The sequence below is a fragment of the Camellia sinensis genome, chromosome 5 (assembly GCF_055761805.1).
Source record: "Camellia sinensis isolate YWXY chromosome 5, ASM5576180v1, whole genome shotgun sequence".
Classification (NCBI taxonomy): domain Eukaryota; kingdom Viridiplantae; phylum Streptophyta; class Magnoliopsida; order Ericales; family Theaceae; genus Camellia; species Camellia sinensis.
This window is the reverse complement of record NC_138965.1, coordinates 185,777,644-185,794,812: the sequence shown is the minus strand read 5'-3', so window position 1 is coordinate 185,794,812 and position 17,169 is coordinate 185,777,644. Positions and strand designations below refer to the sequence as shown.

The following is a 17,169-nucleotide window of genomic DNA, read 5'->3' as shown; positions in this document are numbered from 1 at the left end:
TCACCAAACCAAACAAAATTTTAGAAAATTTCTCCAAAATTTGTTTCTCAAAAAAAAACCAAACAAGGCCAAAATCTTTAATTGCAAATTATAAGACAACAAATTTAGGTAGAAGGGCATAGAAGGTACATATGCAAATCACATAGCCTTGGCTGATTTAAAATGAATGCAATCTAAATAATGCCAAGCTACATATATCATGCAACATAAACACTAGCTTGCAAACCTTATTAAGCAACTTTGAACGGTCTGTGACACTTGCCGCTTCATACCTTTCCACTTCCTCCAACAGCCTTTCTGCAATCTTATGCTTTGATTGAGAGCATAATTTTGAAACCCTAGAGAACAGAAAATTTTTAAACCTGTAACAAATCATGAACATTCAGTATAGCACTTCCTTCTCACTCCCATCTTTGTTTAAATAATTTGATAAAAAACCACCAACAATACCTCATTTTATTACAGAGAACATTCATATATCCTTTCTCTGCTTCAAATGTTATCACACTTCTCAAGCATTTCTCACCAAAACACTAAGAAAAAGGAGAAATGATTTCAGCTACCATCAAGTTCAGGTGGAAAATGGAAAAGCACAGTTAAACATTAAATGGGTGGACCCTGATATTTCAAAATGAGATCTATAATGATTTAGGTACGTAACGTACAAATCATGCAATTGAAATTATCCGGGACTATAGATATGATATACCATAATATAACTAACAGCAATTAAGATAACATCATACAAAGACTAGGTTACAAAAGATAGTATGGACATGTGTAAAGAAGCACAAGTTATATAAGCTACAGCAATAGAAACACCAAAAAACAAGGATAAAAATAAGTAAAAAAGATACATCCATTCTTATGCAATACCAAAGAATATAATATGCTGTAATGGTGAAGCAGGACTCATAATTCCCACACCAAATATTTGAGACAATAAACAATGGACAAAACATTATTTGCACCTTTGTCAATCCAAATATTAGTCGAAGTAAATCAATAGACTAAGGAGTTATTTGACAAAATTATAATTAGCTACTAAAAAATTTTAGTACCAAAATAGTACAGGTGAAATATTTAACGAATTTAAAGTTACAAAATAAATTTGTTAATCTACAAAGTGTAGACAGCATTTGGTGACAAGTCAAATCTCTTTAACTTGTAAGTAAGACCCTTTGGAAGAGAATTTTTAAACCCAAATGGTAAATGATAGCATTATTAAATGCACTCAATCGTCCAGCTATTGAGTAATTTCCTTGTCAAACCTCTAAACATGTTCAATCCACATTATAATGACAAATCGGGGCCCAAAGTAAGTAGAAAGAGGGTGAATTTTAATTTGCACTACTATTGTTATTGTTATTGTTATTGTTATTGTTGTTGTTTATTATGCAAGGATTTTTGTGGTTCACTCTGAAATGGGATAAATTCTCATGAATGTATTCAATTCCTTAAAAATCATGTCTAAACTAAGCTCAAAACAGTCAATTTTGAACTGCTATTTCTTGATTGAGCAATCACAACGCTACAAAGAGAACCTAAACATCTTGTTGCATAAATATCAGATTGGGAACATATGTATAAGGATATAAGCATCAATCCTTAATCAAATTCAGCAATCCAATGGCCAAAAATGTCCATAAAACTAGGACAGTTAAAAAATTGGGTAGAAAAGATGGCTTGGATACCCCTATCATCAACCTTGAAAAATGACCATTACACTCTCCATTAAGAAACAACCAAGCATAAGGAACAAAAAGCTAAAAAAAAGATGAGTGTAGATTTCATTTATACCGTGCCACACGATTGAACAACAGAGACTGCTAGTGCCATGTGCTATGATGTTATTGTAGGAAAGGGCAACGCCTAAATAACAAAGACATCAAACCTGCAAAATCACATTTTACGATCATCTGCAAGGTCAAGTAAAAATATACCATAAAGAACTTAAACAATATCCAAAATTATGAGTTGTCAGTGTACTATGAATGCAAAATGATTGAGAATCTATTAGACTGTTTTAGCACACAAAGATCAAGAAAACAGATATTACTTATATAAACCTACTGCCACCCCACTAAATAAAAACTTAGAATTTAGTGTTAAATCTTCAGAAAATTTTAAATTTGTTGACATGTTCAGCTCCCATCAACTCTTTTTGAAAGAATACTACAAGATGCCTTAACTATTTGAAAATTTGTCTAAAAAAAATAATAATAAAAATATCATCAATTGCTTCATCGAATCTCATAACAAATGCATCCATGGCCACTGTTTTACAGTACAATGACTGCTTCATATGGTCATAATCAGTCTGATTTTAAATCCAAAAACTACCGCTGAAGACGACTGTAAGTGCAACAGACTACTGCTGTTGGTGCTTTGATAATCAGAAAAATAAATCCTGAGAGGCTGAGACAAATAAGCCACTCATAGAACTCTCTCAGATCCAAGGGCATTGCCAACACGTGTCCCAACATCCATCCCTCACAGTATGTAGCTAAAGCAAACCTCCTTTGTGATGTCATGGCAAATAGTTGTAACTTATAAGAGGAAATCAAAAATTTGAACAATTCATTTTAATTTAACAATTATAAGTTAACACTACAAATTTGTTTCAATGTAAAATATTTTACTTCTGAATATATTTTTTTCAAGAAAATCTTTCCACAGGAAAATTTCAGTGTTTGGCTGAAGCTTGAAAACATTTTCCAGAAACAGCTATTTGACATGCAAATTCCTTTTTTTTTAAATCCTTTCTCTTTCTTTTTTTTATGTAGGTAAATTTTTATTGGAGCTATTCTTAATTTTCACTTCAATTATCTGAGACAATAAAATTAAATACTTTACAAAGCATATAAACGAAAGGATGGCATTGCTCCACTACTCAACATACAAGGTTGACCTAGTATTGGATTTGGTTGAAGGTTCATCTATCCAGCAAGTTTATTTTACCAAGTTATCATAAACACATACTATATGGTGCATTTATGCATTGAATTTACTTCACTTAGCACGGAAACGTACTTTTGTAGCATTGTACAGCATCTAACACTAATACAAATAATAAAGATAGTTTAAATTGAATTGTGGTAATTTGGTTCATCATGTCTCTTGTGGAACTTAAGCATCTAATCAGCACCAAAATCCGCTGATTGAAGCAACTAACACACTAGATGAAAGAACTCGAACCCAATTTAGGTTATGTAGGTATTAGGTATGAGAGGTGGTCAGTTATGGACAGACGTTTGAGAATATGCAACGGCCAAAGATCGCTGGAGGCAGCAGAGGAGAAGACGAAGGTAGCCTTAGAGATGGAGAGGGTGATAGTGAGAAACATAAACACCTGAGTTATGGGGTTACTGTGGATGAGCTATTCAAGTGTTATCAAGTTCGACTACATGCATGGATACCCCTATTATAAGCTCTGGAAGTATTGGAGCCCAAGCCATCTATGGATAGGTGGTGAGCTAAGAAGCACGAACACAGACACGTGACACGACATATACAAATATTTTTTATTTTATGTCATATTTTTAATGTTATATATTTATTTATATCAAATATTTAATTTCATCAAATTCATCAACCTTAAGTATGCTATTTCAGCTTGGCCCTTCCCCATATGGATTCTAGGCTCATGCATATTAACGACATTAGGCTCTGAGGTGTCATGGCCAGCAATGACAACATCATCTTCTTCATCATCGTGCTGGTCTAAACCCCATTCTTCAACAAACATTTCATTTTCCTCTTATTCTAGTGAGGCATCAACACCATATATATCATTGTTCATAATACTATCAGCAAACTGCACATAGTTCAATCCCCGGTATGCTTCCCCCAACTTCGATAGGACTAGCATGCTGAGTACAACTAGGGAAATCTAGAGCAGTTGTAACGGCCCAAATTTCTAACCCAAATGATAATACAATAATCATGGCTCTTACAAGGAAAACCGGATATAAATCTCCAAACTTACATTACATGATACAATAGTTCTTCATGCAATAATACATTAATCCAACAACAAGTAAATAAACAAATAAATATCCCCTAGGGTTTACAAGTTTTCAAGGCTTGAGCCTGGTTACACAAAACGATTATTCAAACCCATACACATACAGTCCTTGGCTTACACACAGAGTCACAGCAAAATGAGAGTCTCGTACTTTCAACACAAATTTCCTCGCCTTTAGTTAGGCGGCATCACCACATCTTTTCTTGCACAAAAATCCCGTAGGGTGAGCATAAAGCCCAGTAGGAAATTCTTAACAAAGTATATACATTTTATACAAATCTCAAGAGATGAAATACACATGCCATGCTATGCCCTTTTTGAAGATAAATCACATTTTCATTTTTTAAAATCCATCATGCTCAATGATGTCATGCAATTTCAATTATTCAAAACTTAACAATTTATTTCAAAGGCGGTAAACACGATTCTGGTAATCCCTAGATTGGTGTCTGCAAGTAGACTATACAAGTACTACCAAATTGTCATTTTTACCGGCATTAACAGGAAGGCTCGACACCTATCCGCGCGGGTTTTCGGTCTTTTACCCCGGACTCTCAGGCCAACTTATTCAATATCATCTACGCCACCTATCAAGACTTACCAACGTATTTACCCCAAAACTATTTCATGAAAACCTGTTTCTCAACATTCTTTTCTTAATGCAAGTTTTCAAATCAACTTTCAAAATTTAATGTAATCAAATGAATTGTTATGCCAATAACACAAGATTAATGTAAATACTTTTATTCCAATTTATCATCTAAGGAATAACACAATTCCCTCTTCTCGAGTATCCTTAACAATTAGTCATTTCAAGACTATTTTAATATTTTGAACAATAATTTCCAAAATGAACAACAATTCTCATATTTTCTGAAATTCATCATTTATATAAATATAAATAAGAAATTTTCCAAACATCCATTTATTTTGACACACAAAATAAATATAACAATATCATTCATGGATTTTCAGTCTCTTTAAAAAAAAATCCCTAAATTCTAGGTTTTTTCACCAAAACTATACAGTTCAAATATTTTGAAAGAAAACTTTCCAAATTCATCTTTTCTTCAATTAACGAAAATCGAAACCCATAAGATCATTTTAAAAGAACAAGAGACAAACCCACTTTCAAAATCGCTCAACTTCTTGAATAAACAATCAATTTTCAAAGCTATCAAAAGATGATTTCAAAAATCATATAGATCTTGCAAAAATATATATATAACTCTAAGAAAATCTCTAACTCAAGTTTTGAAGAAAAAATGAGAAAAAACCCCCAAAATCAACGGTGTCGAAACTCGATCTTCACCACATATAACGAAACCCTTGAGAAGTTAACTAATTTTGATGAAGAACTTATGGCAGAACTCTAATGGATCTTGAGAAATCAAGATTTTGATCCAATTTGGCGTAGGAAAATGTAGAGAGAAGGGAGAGGAAAGGGTTTTTAGAGAGAGAGAGATATACAAAAGTGATCTGAAATATCAGATTCACGAACTGATATAACATGGTCTGCTCGAGAATGGAAAGCCCCGCTCGAGCGTCAAATACATTTTCCCAGTACTTTTGCAGACAAGTCAAACTTCTGGAACCAAACATTCTCCGCTCGAGTGCATAAACGGCCGCTCGAGCAGACAAACAACTTCTAATGCATTTTGCATTTTTGCTTCGGGGGCGCTGCCCCTCAACCCCGCCAGGGCGCTGCCCTAAGACTCGCCAAGGGGCGCTACCCCCTGGACCCCCGCAAGTTGACCAGGCAGCTCAATCCCCGACATACTCAGCAAAGTGGCAAAACTGGAATCGCTACAACAGTAGTGTGAAATGCATAATCATACCCCACAGCAAAACTAGATCCCACATCATGCCCTTAAAATGTTTCCTGCGATGCTCTAGGATGCAAATAGAAGACCGATAGTATGTCGTGTCAATCCCTTGCGTCATCAAACGAGTGAAAAGGCCAAAATCCAATTGTGTCCTCTGCAAGACATCACCTACGACCTCCTTCTCAACATACATCAGCTGGCACCAACACTTAACACATTGTTCAACATGTTATCGTCATTGATCAGCAATGTCTTATATTTAGTAAACATTTCCCACTACCGATAGGGATATCTACACATGAACTTCAACTGGGCACTTTGCCTGTAGTTTGCCACCCTTGACATGAACATCTTCTCCAAATTGTTAAGTGTCAAGCCCAGCTGCACTTTGTGTATCTCAACATCATATAATCCTAAACTATGTAAACCCACCCCCCCCCCCCCAAGTAGAACATGATTGAAACACTATCCATATACAAGGCAAATAACATGAGCATTAGTCAATAGAATGTGAGGGCGGTCATTTATGGGGTTTTTTCTTGGCAAATGAGGTGAGTGTAAACAGGACTGAAAATTTGGCAACACACCTTTCTCAAATGTCAGACACATAGCACTCAATTGCCCAAATAAGGTTAGATGCCTAACGTGGGTGTGCTGGAACACATAATTTGGACATATTATCTTATAACTATAGATTATTGTTCAAGTTTAATTAAAATTATATGTTCAAATTAATTTATAATTATTGATTTTTTTTTTTGCTAAATTTTATGTTTTTATTACACTTACCTCACCCCTCTTAACAAAATTATGACCTCATTCCTGCATATAACTACATATGTTTGAGTTTATTCTTGTCCTAATTGAATTTAGTCATTAAGACTATTAGAATCTTAAATTTGATGAGATATTTGTGAAGGGAATGAAAAACAAAGGGCAAATTCATGCATATCATGATTCATGACTAATTCCATCTACATCTAGAACTACTTCTAACTCAATAGTGCATTCTCCAGAGGTGCCCCCGTTGGTTGATGCGTCTGACCAACCACTTGTTGAGCTTGGCCCACCGTTTGTTGGGCTTGATTGTTCACACCAACCATACATGTCGTCAAATTGGCAACTTTAGCTTCTTTTTCTTCCAATCGCCTCCGTAGTTGTGCCAACTCTTCTTCTATAGTGTTGTTAGCAGGTAGAGGAACAAAGTGTGATGTGGAGGTAACATCCGTTGCTGTGACCATAACTTTACAAATGTTTCTTCAAATCCAAGATCCAAACACAGCCTAAGTGGGGCATTCGCTTATTTAGCAACTTTTTGGTTTTTACGAAAAGACATGCAAAAAATCCAATCCCAAACGAGGCCTCAACATAGGTATTGCTTGATAAATCTCAACAAAATAATTAACAATACAAGTTTTATTTATATTTAAAACTTCAAGCCAATGTGCAGTTCAAGCTTGTCTAAGAAATGGTTGCCAGAGTAAGGAAGGATGTCAACCTTGACAATATGGCACCAAGGCTCAATACGAGAAATATTATTGAACAGGTTTGCTTTTCCACCCTTCAAACATGGATATTGTTCAAGAACCATCTTCCCACATCCAACAATGCAGTGCCCTATTGACCTCATAACAGTAACTAGAGATGTCACACAGAACTGACTTCTTCCTTTATAAATATGAACAACCGACGAAAACTTCAGACACAAAAGACTTCAGAAAATAGCATAACAATCAGATGATTTTTATTTAAGTTAAAATGAAGGGTGATTCTAATGCTATGAAGGATTAGAAGATTGTCTTGGCAACAACAGCCATAGTGTTTTGTTTGTGATGCCATGTAAAGAATCTTATCTTGAACTCAAATAAATGGCGTAACAACAAACACGTTTCATGTATCTATGAGTGTATGTATACATTACTTGCACAACTAAATACATTGTCTCGACTATACAACCGGTAGATGCTTCTTTTTGTTATCCCACTTTCCTAAATTACTTACTTTAATATTCCAGGTTAGGTTTTATTCTATATATCCTAAATTTGTTATTATTCTATAAATCTTATGCGTATACAAGGTATTCTGTCCGGCCAAATACGCATATATGTGTTGCTAGAGAAAGCATGTAGTCCCAAGATAAACCTGAAACCATGCATAATTTTATGATCAAGTTTCTATGAGTAGATACTTGGAGATCTTTAGCTATGTTTATTAAGATGTGTCAATCAAATATCTGGATCTTCCTACATATTTTTTCAGTGCCTTTTGTGTATATGACTTCAGAAAATTGTGAACAATGGGAATTTCATCAATTATATATATGTTGTTGAATTGTCAATTGTTTTTATAACTCATGGCCGAGCAAATGAGCAGCCTACCCCAATCTTGTCCTGTCTTTGAGGCATTTTTGCAAACACCTTTAGAGCATTTTAGACACTAAAAAAACACGACAGAAAAATACATTTGCAAAATAAAAATGAAGAAGAGAAAAAATGAAGAGAGGAATACTTGCTACTTTGGAAATCCAGAGAGAGACTTCAGTGCTGCCACACAGAGAGAGAGAGAGAGAGAGAGAGTGGGTCGCTTCTTGTCTAAGACTGGGAGTGGGCCGAGAGGCTTGACAGCCAGGGACGAACCTGGGAGCAGGGGTGCGTCAGAGTTATGCGAGGCTGGGCTCATTTCCGAGATATTATTTTTAGTTTGTTTATTTTTTATAATTCGTTAAATAGAATATTTAAATAAAAAGTTCAAATAATTATATATATTTTTTAAAATATATATATGGAACATATAATTTTAAAAATAATTTTTTTTTTTTACTATAAATTTGATCCAAACATATAGTTACTTATATTCAATCATCTTAAATTTTTGGGATTTTTTTTTAAGGTCCCTAGTATTAAGACTTTAAAACATAAAGGATATCTAATATTTTCATAATATTTAAGGTTTCTCAAGTCAAACCATAGAAAATTCAATCTAGTGAAATTCTTTGGTCCAAAATCAGAGAAAATTCAATTTAATCCAGAGAAATTCTCTGGTCCAAACCAGAGAAAATTAAATCCAGTGAAATTCTTTGGTCCAAAATCAGAGAAAATTCAATTTAATCCAGAGAAATTCTCTAGTCCAAACCAAAGAAAATTCAATTAAGAGAAATTCACTCTGGTCGAATTTTCTCTGGACTTCACAGAGAATTCTGGTTCACAGAGAAATTCTCTCCAAATCAAAGAAATTCTCAAATTTCTCTGACCAAATCACATACTCACCCCTGTGATTTTCTCTGGCCATCATCCATCATCTCTATGTCAAACAACAATCAACGGCTAAATATTGAAATCAAAACTCCTGGGCTCAACACTCTAGAGAATTTTGAAAATTTCTCTGACTTCACCGACCTTCTCACAAAATTACCTCTCAAGAGAAATTTTAAATTTCTCTGGCCTCCCTAGCCTTTCATGGACTTTCTAAAGAAATTTCAAATTTCTCTGCCTTGCATATACTTCCCACTCTCCAGAAAAATATCCCAAGATAGAAAATTTCAATTCACATATTTTACAAGGTAGAAATTGAAAATCCCCATAGCTAATGCTTCAGTAACATTGATCACTGTATTCATGCCAAGAAATAATCAGATTCTACAACTATAGAGCTCACAAATGTCAAATTACACTCTTTTTCGCTTGTTTTAATAACACAATTTGAATCTTTGACATTGTAATTTGTAATACAGACAAACAATCCACCAAAATAAAATAAAATAAAAAATATAAAGAGAGAGTACTGTTGGGAAAGAAGAATCGGAGAGAAAGAAGGCCGGATGGGTAGAGAAATCCATCGGAAGAAAGTCTTTTGAAGGGATCGAAGTCGTAGTGGAGGAAATTGAGAGAGATCTGGAACTTGGAGAGAGAATGTAGGAAAATCATTGATGCAATCAGATGGTTTGAGCTTGTGTTCTTCTACTGTTGCTAAAGCAATGGATTCAATAATCGGTTCATCAGAGAAGCTTCGGTCCGAACTAGGGTTTTAGACGCCATTTTTTGGTGAGAATGAGAGAGGGGTTTTTGGTGCGCGAAGAGAGAGGAGATAGTTGGATCTTGGAGTGTCTGGTTTCGATCGACTTTTTGGATCAATTGTCCCAAATTCTTACAAATATTTTTCACCTTCAGATCTTCACCATCGCGAAATAGGGAAAGCAGAGAAAGAAAAAAAAATGAGGTTTGATTCAAGATAGTCAAATTTCTTTGTGATATATGGGTGTGGAAGTTGAGGGACCTTAGACATTATAAAATAAAATTGTGGATCTCTTCCATTACTAAATATGGGAGAGGGACCTTAGACTAATTTTTCCTAAATTTTTATATTAATATTTTACTCAACGAATCTTAAAATGTGAACTATTCAAATTACCGAAATTAGTCACGGAATAGACCCACCAAACCAAATTATTCTCTCAAATTTGATAGCCAACTTGAGATGTTTTTATTCAAAATATAGAAAATAATTTTTAAGGCACTATTTGCCATTCTTTACAAAAGTATACTTTTTTATCTTTTTATCTTTTTTTGGTCATATTATTACCTTTCTACTTTCTTTGCATATATTTTTATAAAAAGTCAAAAAATATACTTATTTATATCATTTCAAACACCCTCTAAGACTCACGCTTTTAAACCCTTTTTCTATTAAAATAAGGGAGACGTTATTATCACTCCACTTTACTCCAATACACTCTCTTTTTTGTTTTTGTTATACATAGTAACATTCATACCCTTTTTATTTTCGCACATATACCTCAATTGTCTATTTTTAAAGGATATTAATATAACTATGTATAATAAAAAACAAAGAAGATACTGTATTTTAAGAAAAATTGAATAGGAATAGTGGCTCCCAAAAATAATAATATTTTTTGACAACAAATTTTATTTTACAAATAAACTTTATTAAATTACTAATTTAATTTATTATTCGAAAACATGTTTATCTTTGAAAACTCTAAAAATCTCTCTTGCTTTTCTTTTTGGAATTTTATGCCAGATGATAGGAAGATGACGATGGTTCTCTATCTCACCGATCTCTTTCTTATCTCCCTTCTTATTATCCTCTTTGAGATCTGGTCATTAGCCAAAGTTTGATGTTAGCCTTAACAGTCTGACCTTCGTTGCATTATTTTTTTCACTCTCAAGCTTAAAAGTCTAAGATTTGACTTCATATATTTTCATAGTCCGAAAACTAATATTGGATAAAGCTTTTGTTTTAAGGTTTATGACCATCTCAACTTCAATATTTTATCTTAACCAACGGAGGAGAGGTTTTCAAATTTCCAATTGAAGTTTAGTGGCGATTTGAATTTAGTTTTTTATTTATTTGATTTGATTTTCTTAATTTTTAGATTGTTGATGTAATAACAAACATTACTACGCGAGGGTTGTTTTCCCTCCCTTGTGGAGGGCTTTTTCTCCTCTTCTGTGGAGGTTTGATTTTTATAGATGTTGTTTATCTCTTTTTTATATCTTATAATATTGCTATACCAAATTGATCCAATTGTTTATTGATTTTACAATGAAGATTTTCTTTATGGTCTATAAAAACTAAAAACTAAAAACATGATTGATAAAAAAAAAGGGGGGGTAAGTTACACCTTGCCTCTTTATGAGGGTAAGTTACACTTTGTCCCTTTATGTTTTTGTTGGTTTTTTGGCTTTCGAAGGTTACTTTCCTAATTATGAGCGTGCCAGCAAGGATCAATCAGTTCTTACAGAATTGTAATTGCCAAACAATTATTCAGACGATTGTGTTATGGTTCTTTCGGCCTCAATAAAGAGGACTTTTAATGATGGCTTACTGGTAATTTGACTTCAGAAAACTTGAGCATAAGAACAGTTAAATAAACTGAAGTATTTCATTAGTATGAAAAACTTACAATGATCTTAGTTCCGTAGATAATTACAGTGGCAATATACTCAAAAACTACTCCTACAAATGAAGTGCAGCGCAGGAACTTAAAGTACAGAAATATAAAGGACAGGAAATAACACTGGAATATGTAAAGTAATTTTTTAGATCTTTTCTCGCCCCTTTTCTCTGAAGTCCTTCCTGCTATTTATACTTTCCGAAGATAACCATCGAATTTCAAACCGTCGAACTGCTCCTCCGTAATCGCTGATCATGCTACCTTATAAGTAGCTCCACTACGCCTTCACTTGCAGTTAGGCTTCCCCCTTATATTCGAATTTGAATGTGAGCAACCGTTGAAGCCACGTCACTGTACGTCTCTTCGTTGATCCGCTACTACTCAGATCTTATAACGATCAATATTAATTGCCACGTGTATGATCAGGATCGAAGACCTACCTGGTCTCCCCATATTACCCTCACTTTACCACGCGTCGAATTGTCACTGGCTTAGTACAAAATGTGTAGCCAACATTACCCCCCGCACTAATATACCCAAGACTTGGTGATATTAGTGGATCAGAGTCCCTTTTCCCACGTTTTAGAACGTGCATGGGTTTTGCATCTTCCCAGAAATGCAACTGTCGCACACCATCTGTATTAATACTCTCGTCTTGATCCTTTAAGTACTTCCACTGTCTTATTATTCGAACAGACTGATATACTTCATGGCCAAATTAATCCTTTCCTCCAATGATGAAGCATACGAAGAGTCATATGTCGATGATATTCCTCGTCGAAAGCATGCATTTATTAGCCACCTTTACTTACCTTTCTATATTCAGGTCATGGACGCCTTTGCAAATTACCGACCTTTGGATTACGAACACATTGCTCTTAATCCTTCGATTCAGAAGGCTACAAACAAAGACATAAGAATTTTCCCCTCTGACCTACCTTTACAGTTCGAACAATCTGCTCTCAAACCTCTGATTCGTAAAATTGCAAACATGGATTTGAGCAACTCCTCTTCGCAAATTTCTGTATGGGATAAAGCTGCAACTTCTTCCTCTTCTGGAGGTTCTGACTGGACAAGCTGGTCAGTACCTGAGACTTATGATTTAAATAAGCGAATCAACCACCATTTTGTTGAGTTCACTGACCCTTTAGAGTTTTCCTCCTATGCTCGAAGTTCAGTTGTTTATCCTTATGTGCCCATTGACCATCGGCGTAGTCTGGAGGAGAATCTTCTTGTAGCATGGTATACCTCTTCCATGCCTACAATGATAGTGCACTCTGCTCCTCGCCCAAAAGAAACACAAGGGTATAACCCATCATTCTTAGCTCAGAAGGCGAAGATCTATTCTTCGGACTGGCTTGATTATATTAATGCCTTTGTTCTTTCTGCTCCCGTATCATCCTCGAAAACAGAAGCGTCTACACCTTCTTCTTCGTCTCCCGAAATTGATTCTCCCCTACCAATTCTTTCCTGGACAGAAAAATTGAAGATTGCCCTATCCACGGAGAATGTCTTTCCACCTTATAAACCTCTGCCTTCTCCTACCCCAGCTGAGCGGAAACAGGCTCAACTTCTGCTTGCAGCCTTATCTCACTTGCCCTTTAACGTTCTCGAGGACGAAGTCCCTCTCAAGAACCTTCGATGGGCTTGTGACATCATGACTAGGGGCCATGTCCTCAATCCTCTTGCTCAGGCAGAACTTCATATGTTTCTGGACCAACTTCCATTACTTCTCCACTGGCATTGCAATTCTATGGCTACTACACAATCTTTAGACCAACTTTCGTCCCTTCGAATTCATGCTCAGTACGAAGCAGAGAACTTTATTGAAGAATTCAATGATTTCAAGAATAAAGATTCTGCGTATTGGGATGACTTAGACATTGATGAATTGGAACAAGGGTTAAGAGAGGTGGCCTTCGAAATAAAGGCTGAAGAGCTCTACTATGAAGTGAGAGCACATCAACTTATGCAGCCAATACTAGAAAATTTAGAAGATAGAATAAGGAAAGAACAAAAGTTCATTGATCGTTGTTGGACTAAATTTCATGATCTTGTTATTTATTCCATTCCTTATTTTTATGAGCTCGAGTTTATACCGAGATAGGGTCAGCTAATGTAATCGCTCTGATCTTAATATAAACAAAATTTATCTTTGTTTGACCCTGTCTTCACTTGTATTTTTACTTGTGTTTTAAAAATCAACTCAGAGCTTCGAACTTCGAACAATTTCATCCTTTGAATCTGCACTTAATTGTTTTAAATAAAACGCTAAATGAGCCAATTGTAACCTTTCCAATTTGTGGAATAAAGTTTTGGCTGATTTTCAATTGGAAACAGTGCTTCGAATCTAGCAATCTTACATTCAAAACCTGTTTTGACCATAGTTAACATCTAGTCATTGTCATTATTGCTTTTGATGTTTCGAACACCAAATCCCATCCTTAAAGAAACTCAAAGTTTTGCTTCGAAGGACATTACCTTTGTTAAAGAAACTCAAGTTTTGCTTCGAAGGACATTATCTTTGTTAAAAACTCTAAAAACAGGTCTTTATGCCCTTTTAAAGTAAATACTCAATTATTTTTATTTTTTGGGTAGGGCAACCCACTTCGAAGCTGGCTTCTCTGTTTTCAAAGCCGTTTGACTCGGCTTCGAAGCAAAATATCTTACTTCGAAGCTAGCCTTAACAACCGGGCTTTGTTTTTCCCTCCAAAAGCATCAATGTTGAAGGAAGCTTTTGTACTCGTACTTTTAATATTTAACAGCTCATGTAATATATTTTCAAATACGAGGGTTTTAAAAACCTTTTTGTTTTGTGTTTTGAAATCACCTGCTCTTCTAATCGCACAAACCCCTCTTATTACCGATCGTCGGCTTCTCTCTGCTTCCTTTCCCGAAGAAAAGCATACCGTCAATGGCTTCTCCTTCAGTATCAGTCGTAGAGCGTATGAGCCCATCTGTGGCCCTGAAGAGGATTATTGATGCGGAATGCGAAAAGTACAAAGCTGGGGAGAAGAGCGCTATTGATGGACGCATCTTTGTCCCTCGTCGCCATGTGCAGTCAGACTATGTGCTCGGGCCCATATTCAAAGAGGTCCTCACTGAACTCCCAGCCCTGTATCCCCGACTGGAAAACCAATGTCTTCTCTATGAAGGTGGTCTTGACTGGAGGAACTGGAGGGTAAATCGCCCCCACCGATGCTGGCCCACGGTGAGACCAGAGTGGCAAGAGTGGTATGATCGGGTTATTCCTGCTAGGACCCTGGACCTTCAAGAACTCTGCCTTCTCGATGCTCTCAGACTGTCTAGGGTAACTATTTCAGAAGACCCTTTCCTTGTTCCTGCTGCTCTATGTTTTTGGAATCCTGTCTTTAACTTTTTCCAATTTAGATGTGGGATGATGGCCCCTACTATTCTTGATATTTGCCATTTACTGGGACTATATCCTATTGGCACTCCTTTTGGACCAGATTATCCTGATTTAGCAGTCCCTTTCTCTCTCCCCTCCCTTAACTCATCTTATAGTGATTTCGCTAGGGCTGAGAATAAAGGACAGGGCCCTGTGAATGATAGGGAATTTTTTTCTTTCTTATTGTATTGGCTTTGTAAATTCCTTTTTTGCACTTCCTCTCAGAGAATTATGCCTGAATTTGCCCCTCTTGCCAAAGCCTTTGTTTTACAGAAAAATGCGGCCTTAGCCCCACATGTTCTAGGGCATGTATATAGAGTCTGCTCCTTTTTTTGTGAGAAACCCTTAGATGCTAATCAAGGGGGGCCATTCTGGATCCTTCAGTTTTGGCTTTTCGCCTATTTTACTGAATTACAATCCAAATGCCTTAAATTTTCCGAGCCAAACCCTCTTACTCATGGCATAAGGATAGCCAATGCTTCACTTTACCCTTCTACCTTTGCTTTCTACTTCTCTTTCTTTCACCAGCTTCCAGCCTCCCTTCCTACTTACCGCTTTCGTCCCTTCGAACCTTCCATTGGTCCATCTTGGTTGAGGAATTTTCTAAGTGACCAGTCCTGTACTTCACTTATTCACAAGGATATATGGGCTTCCATTCTAATTCCCAGAAAGTTATTCATCGGGACTTTGAACCCGAAAGCCTACAAATGCATTGCCGAACCTTACTGTCCAGCCCAGTTTGCTAGACAATTTGGCCTCACACAAGGAGTCCCAATACCTCTCTGTAGCAATACAAATCTCAGCCTTACCAGAAGGGATTTGAAAGTTAGGAAATCCAGGCTAGAAGAGGCAACTTTGAAATTTGTAGATGACTTAGCCACCTTTGAATACACCCCTTTCATTCCTCAAGGTACCGTGTTGAAGAGGTACCAAAACTGGTGGGTGACTAACATGGAGATTTATTTGGCCATTCCACCTTTAAGCCTACTAACAGTGTTAGATGTGATCAAGCCCAAAGAAACTGGAGAGGTCACTTCTTCCACTGTTTCAGAATTAGTACATGCTGCTCCTGCTGCTTCAATTCCTCGCAGAGTCACCCGGGCTGCCTCGAAGAAAGGTATACCCTTGTCTCTTCTCCTTTTGTCTTTCATAATGCATTTTGCCTTACCTTTAATTCTTCTTTTGTGGAGGTGGTCAATCACAAAAGAAGAGGAGCCTCTTTGAACTTGAGAAGGGAACATCCAATATTCAAGAGAAAGAAAAGGAAGAATCAGATGAAGAGGAAGAGTTATTTTTGAAAAGAAAGAAGAAGGCGATCGTCTCTTCATTCGACTCGGTGACTGCCAGAGAGTCAGAAGATGAATTCATCTCTTTGGAATATGGATCGCAGCTTGAAGAACCTAAGGGAAAAGTTGAGAAAGAAATTGAGAAAGAGCAGACCCTGCCAATACGGAGGAAAAGGAAAAGAAAGGTGACTGTCTCTCCTTCCGATATGGTCGACGACTCTGATTTTGAGACAATCGCCACAGCCATAGAGAAGAGAAAAAAGATGTCTGCTTCCGCTCCTATCTTAGTCGAAGATACCATCCATGAAGCAGCCGTCAAGACAATAGAGCAAGAACATCCTAAAGCCATGATTGTCTTTGAGAGAGTTGAGAAGAGACGGCAGCAACAGTTTCTGAGAGATGAACTTGCTGCTGCTGACATATTACAAAGGGAAACTGTAAGAAGGCAACAGACTGCCAGAGATTACACCCTTCGCAGTTCCCCCATTATCGCCGATACTTCTGGAGCAGGTAATTTTATGCTTCTGCGATTTTTTCCTCTGTTAACCTTTGGTATCGAGGTTTAACATTGCCTTACATTTCTTCCTTTTGCAGCGGCAACTCCTGAGTTCATCTTTCTGATGAGACCTCTCTCAGTTTCATTCGAGGTAGATCAGATGTAGGATGTAGGGACTACTCAGACCATACTTCCATTTTTAGGGTCTATA

General features: G+C 36.3%; 1 protein-coding gene across 12 annotated transcripts in view; it reads right to left on the bottom strand.

Annotated features, from left to right (window-relative positions):
• Positions 1-8,559, bottom strand: part of LOC114290287 (DEAD/DEAH box RNA helicase family protein) — a 47,263-nt gene extending 38,704 nt beyond the window's left edge. For 7 of the 12 annotated variants that reach the window (XR_014330700.1, XM_082870769.1, XM_082870770.1 and 4 more), the window contains exons 1-4: positions 8,362-8,546; positions 1,801-1,894; positions 451-533; positions 227-362 (exon numbers count right to left, since the gene is read on the bottom strand). Coding sequence is in view for 10 of the 12 variants with exons in the window: in XM_082870769.1 (XP_082726895.1) it covers positions 227-362; positions 451-533; positions 1,801-1,839 (258 nt within the window). In the remaining 2 variants the exon portion in view is untranslated. Of the gene's footprint in view, positions 1-226; positions 363-450; positions 534-1,800; positions 1,920-4,145; positions 4,235-8,361 lie in introns of those variants that run through there. The other 5 variants (XM_082870766.1, XM_082870772.1, XM_082870768.1 and 2 more) reach the window with 5 other exon arrangements.
• Between the last annotated feature and the right edge of the window lie 8,610 nt (positions 8,560-17,169).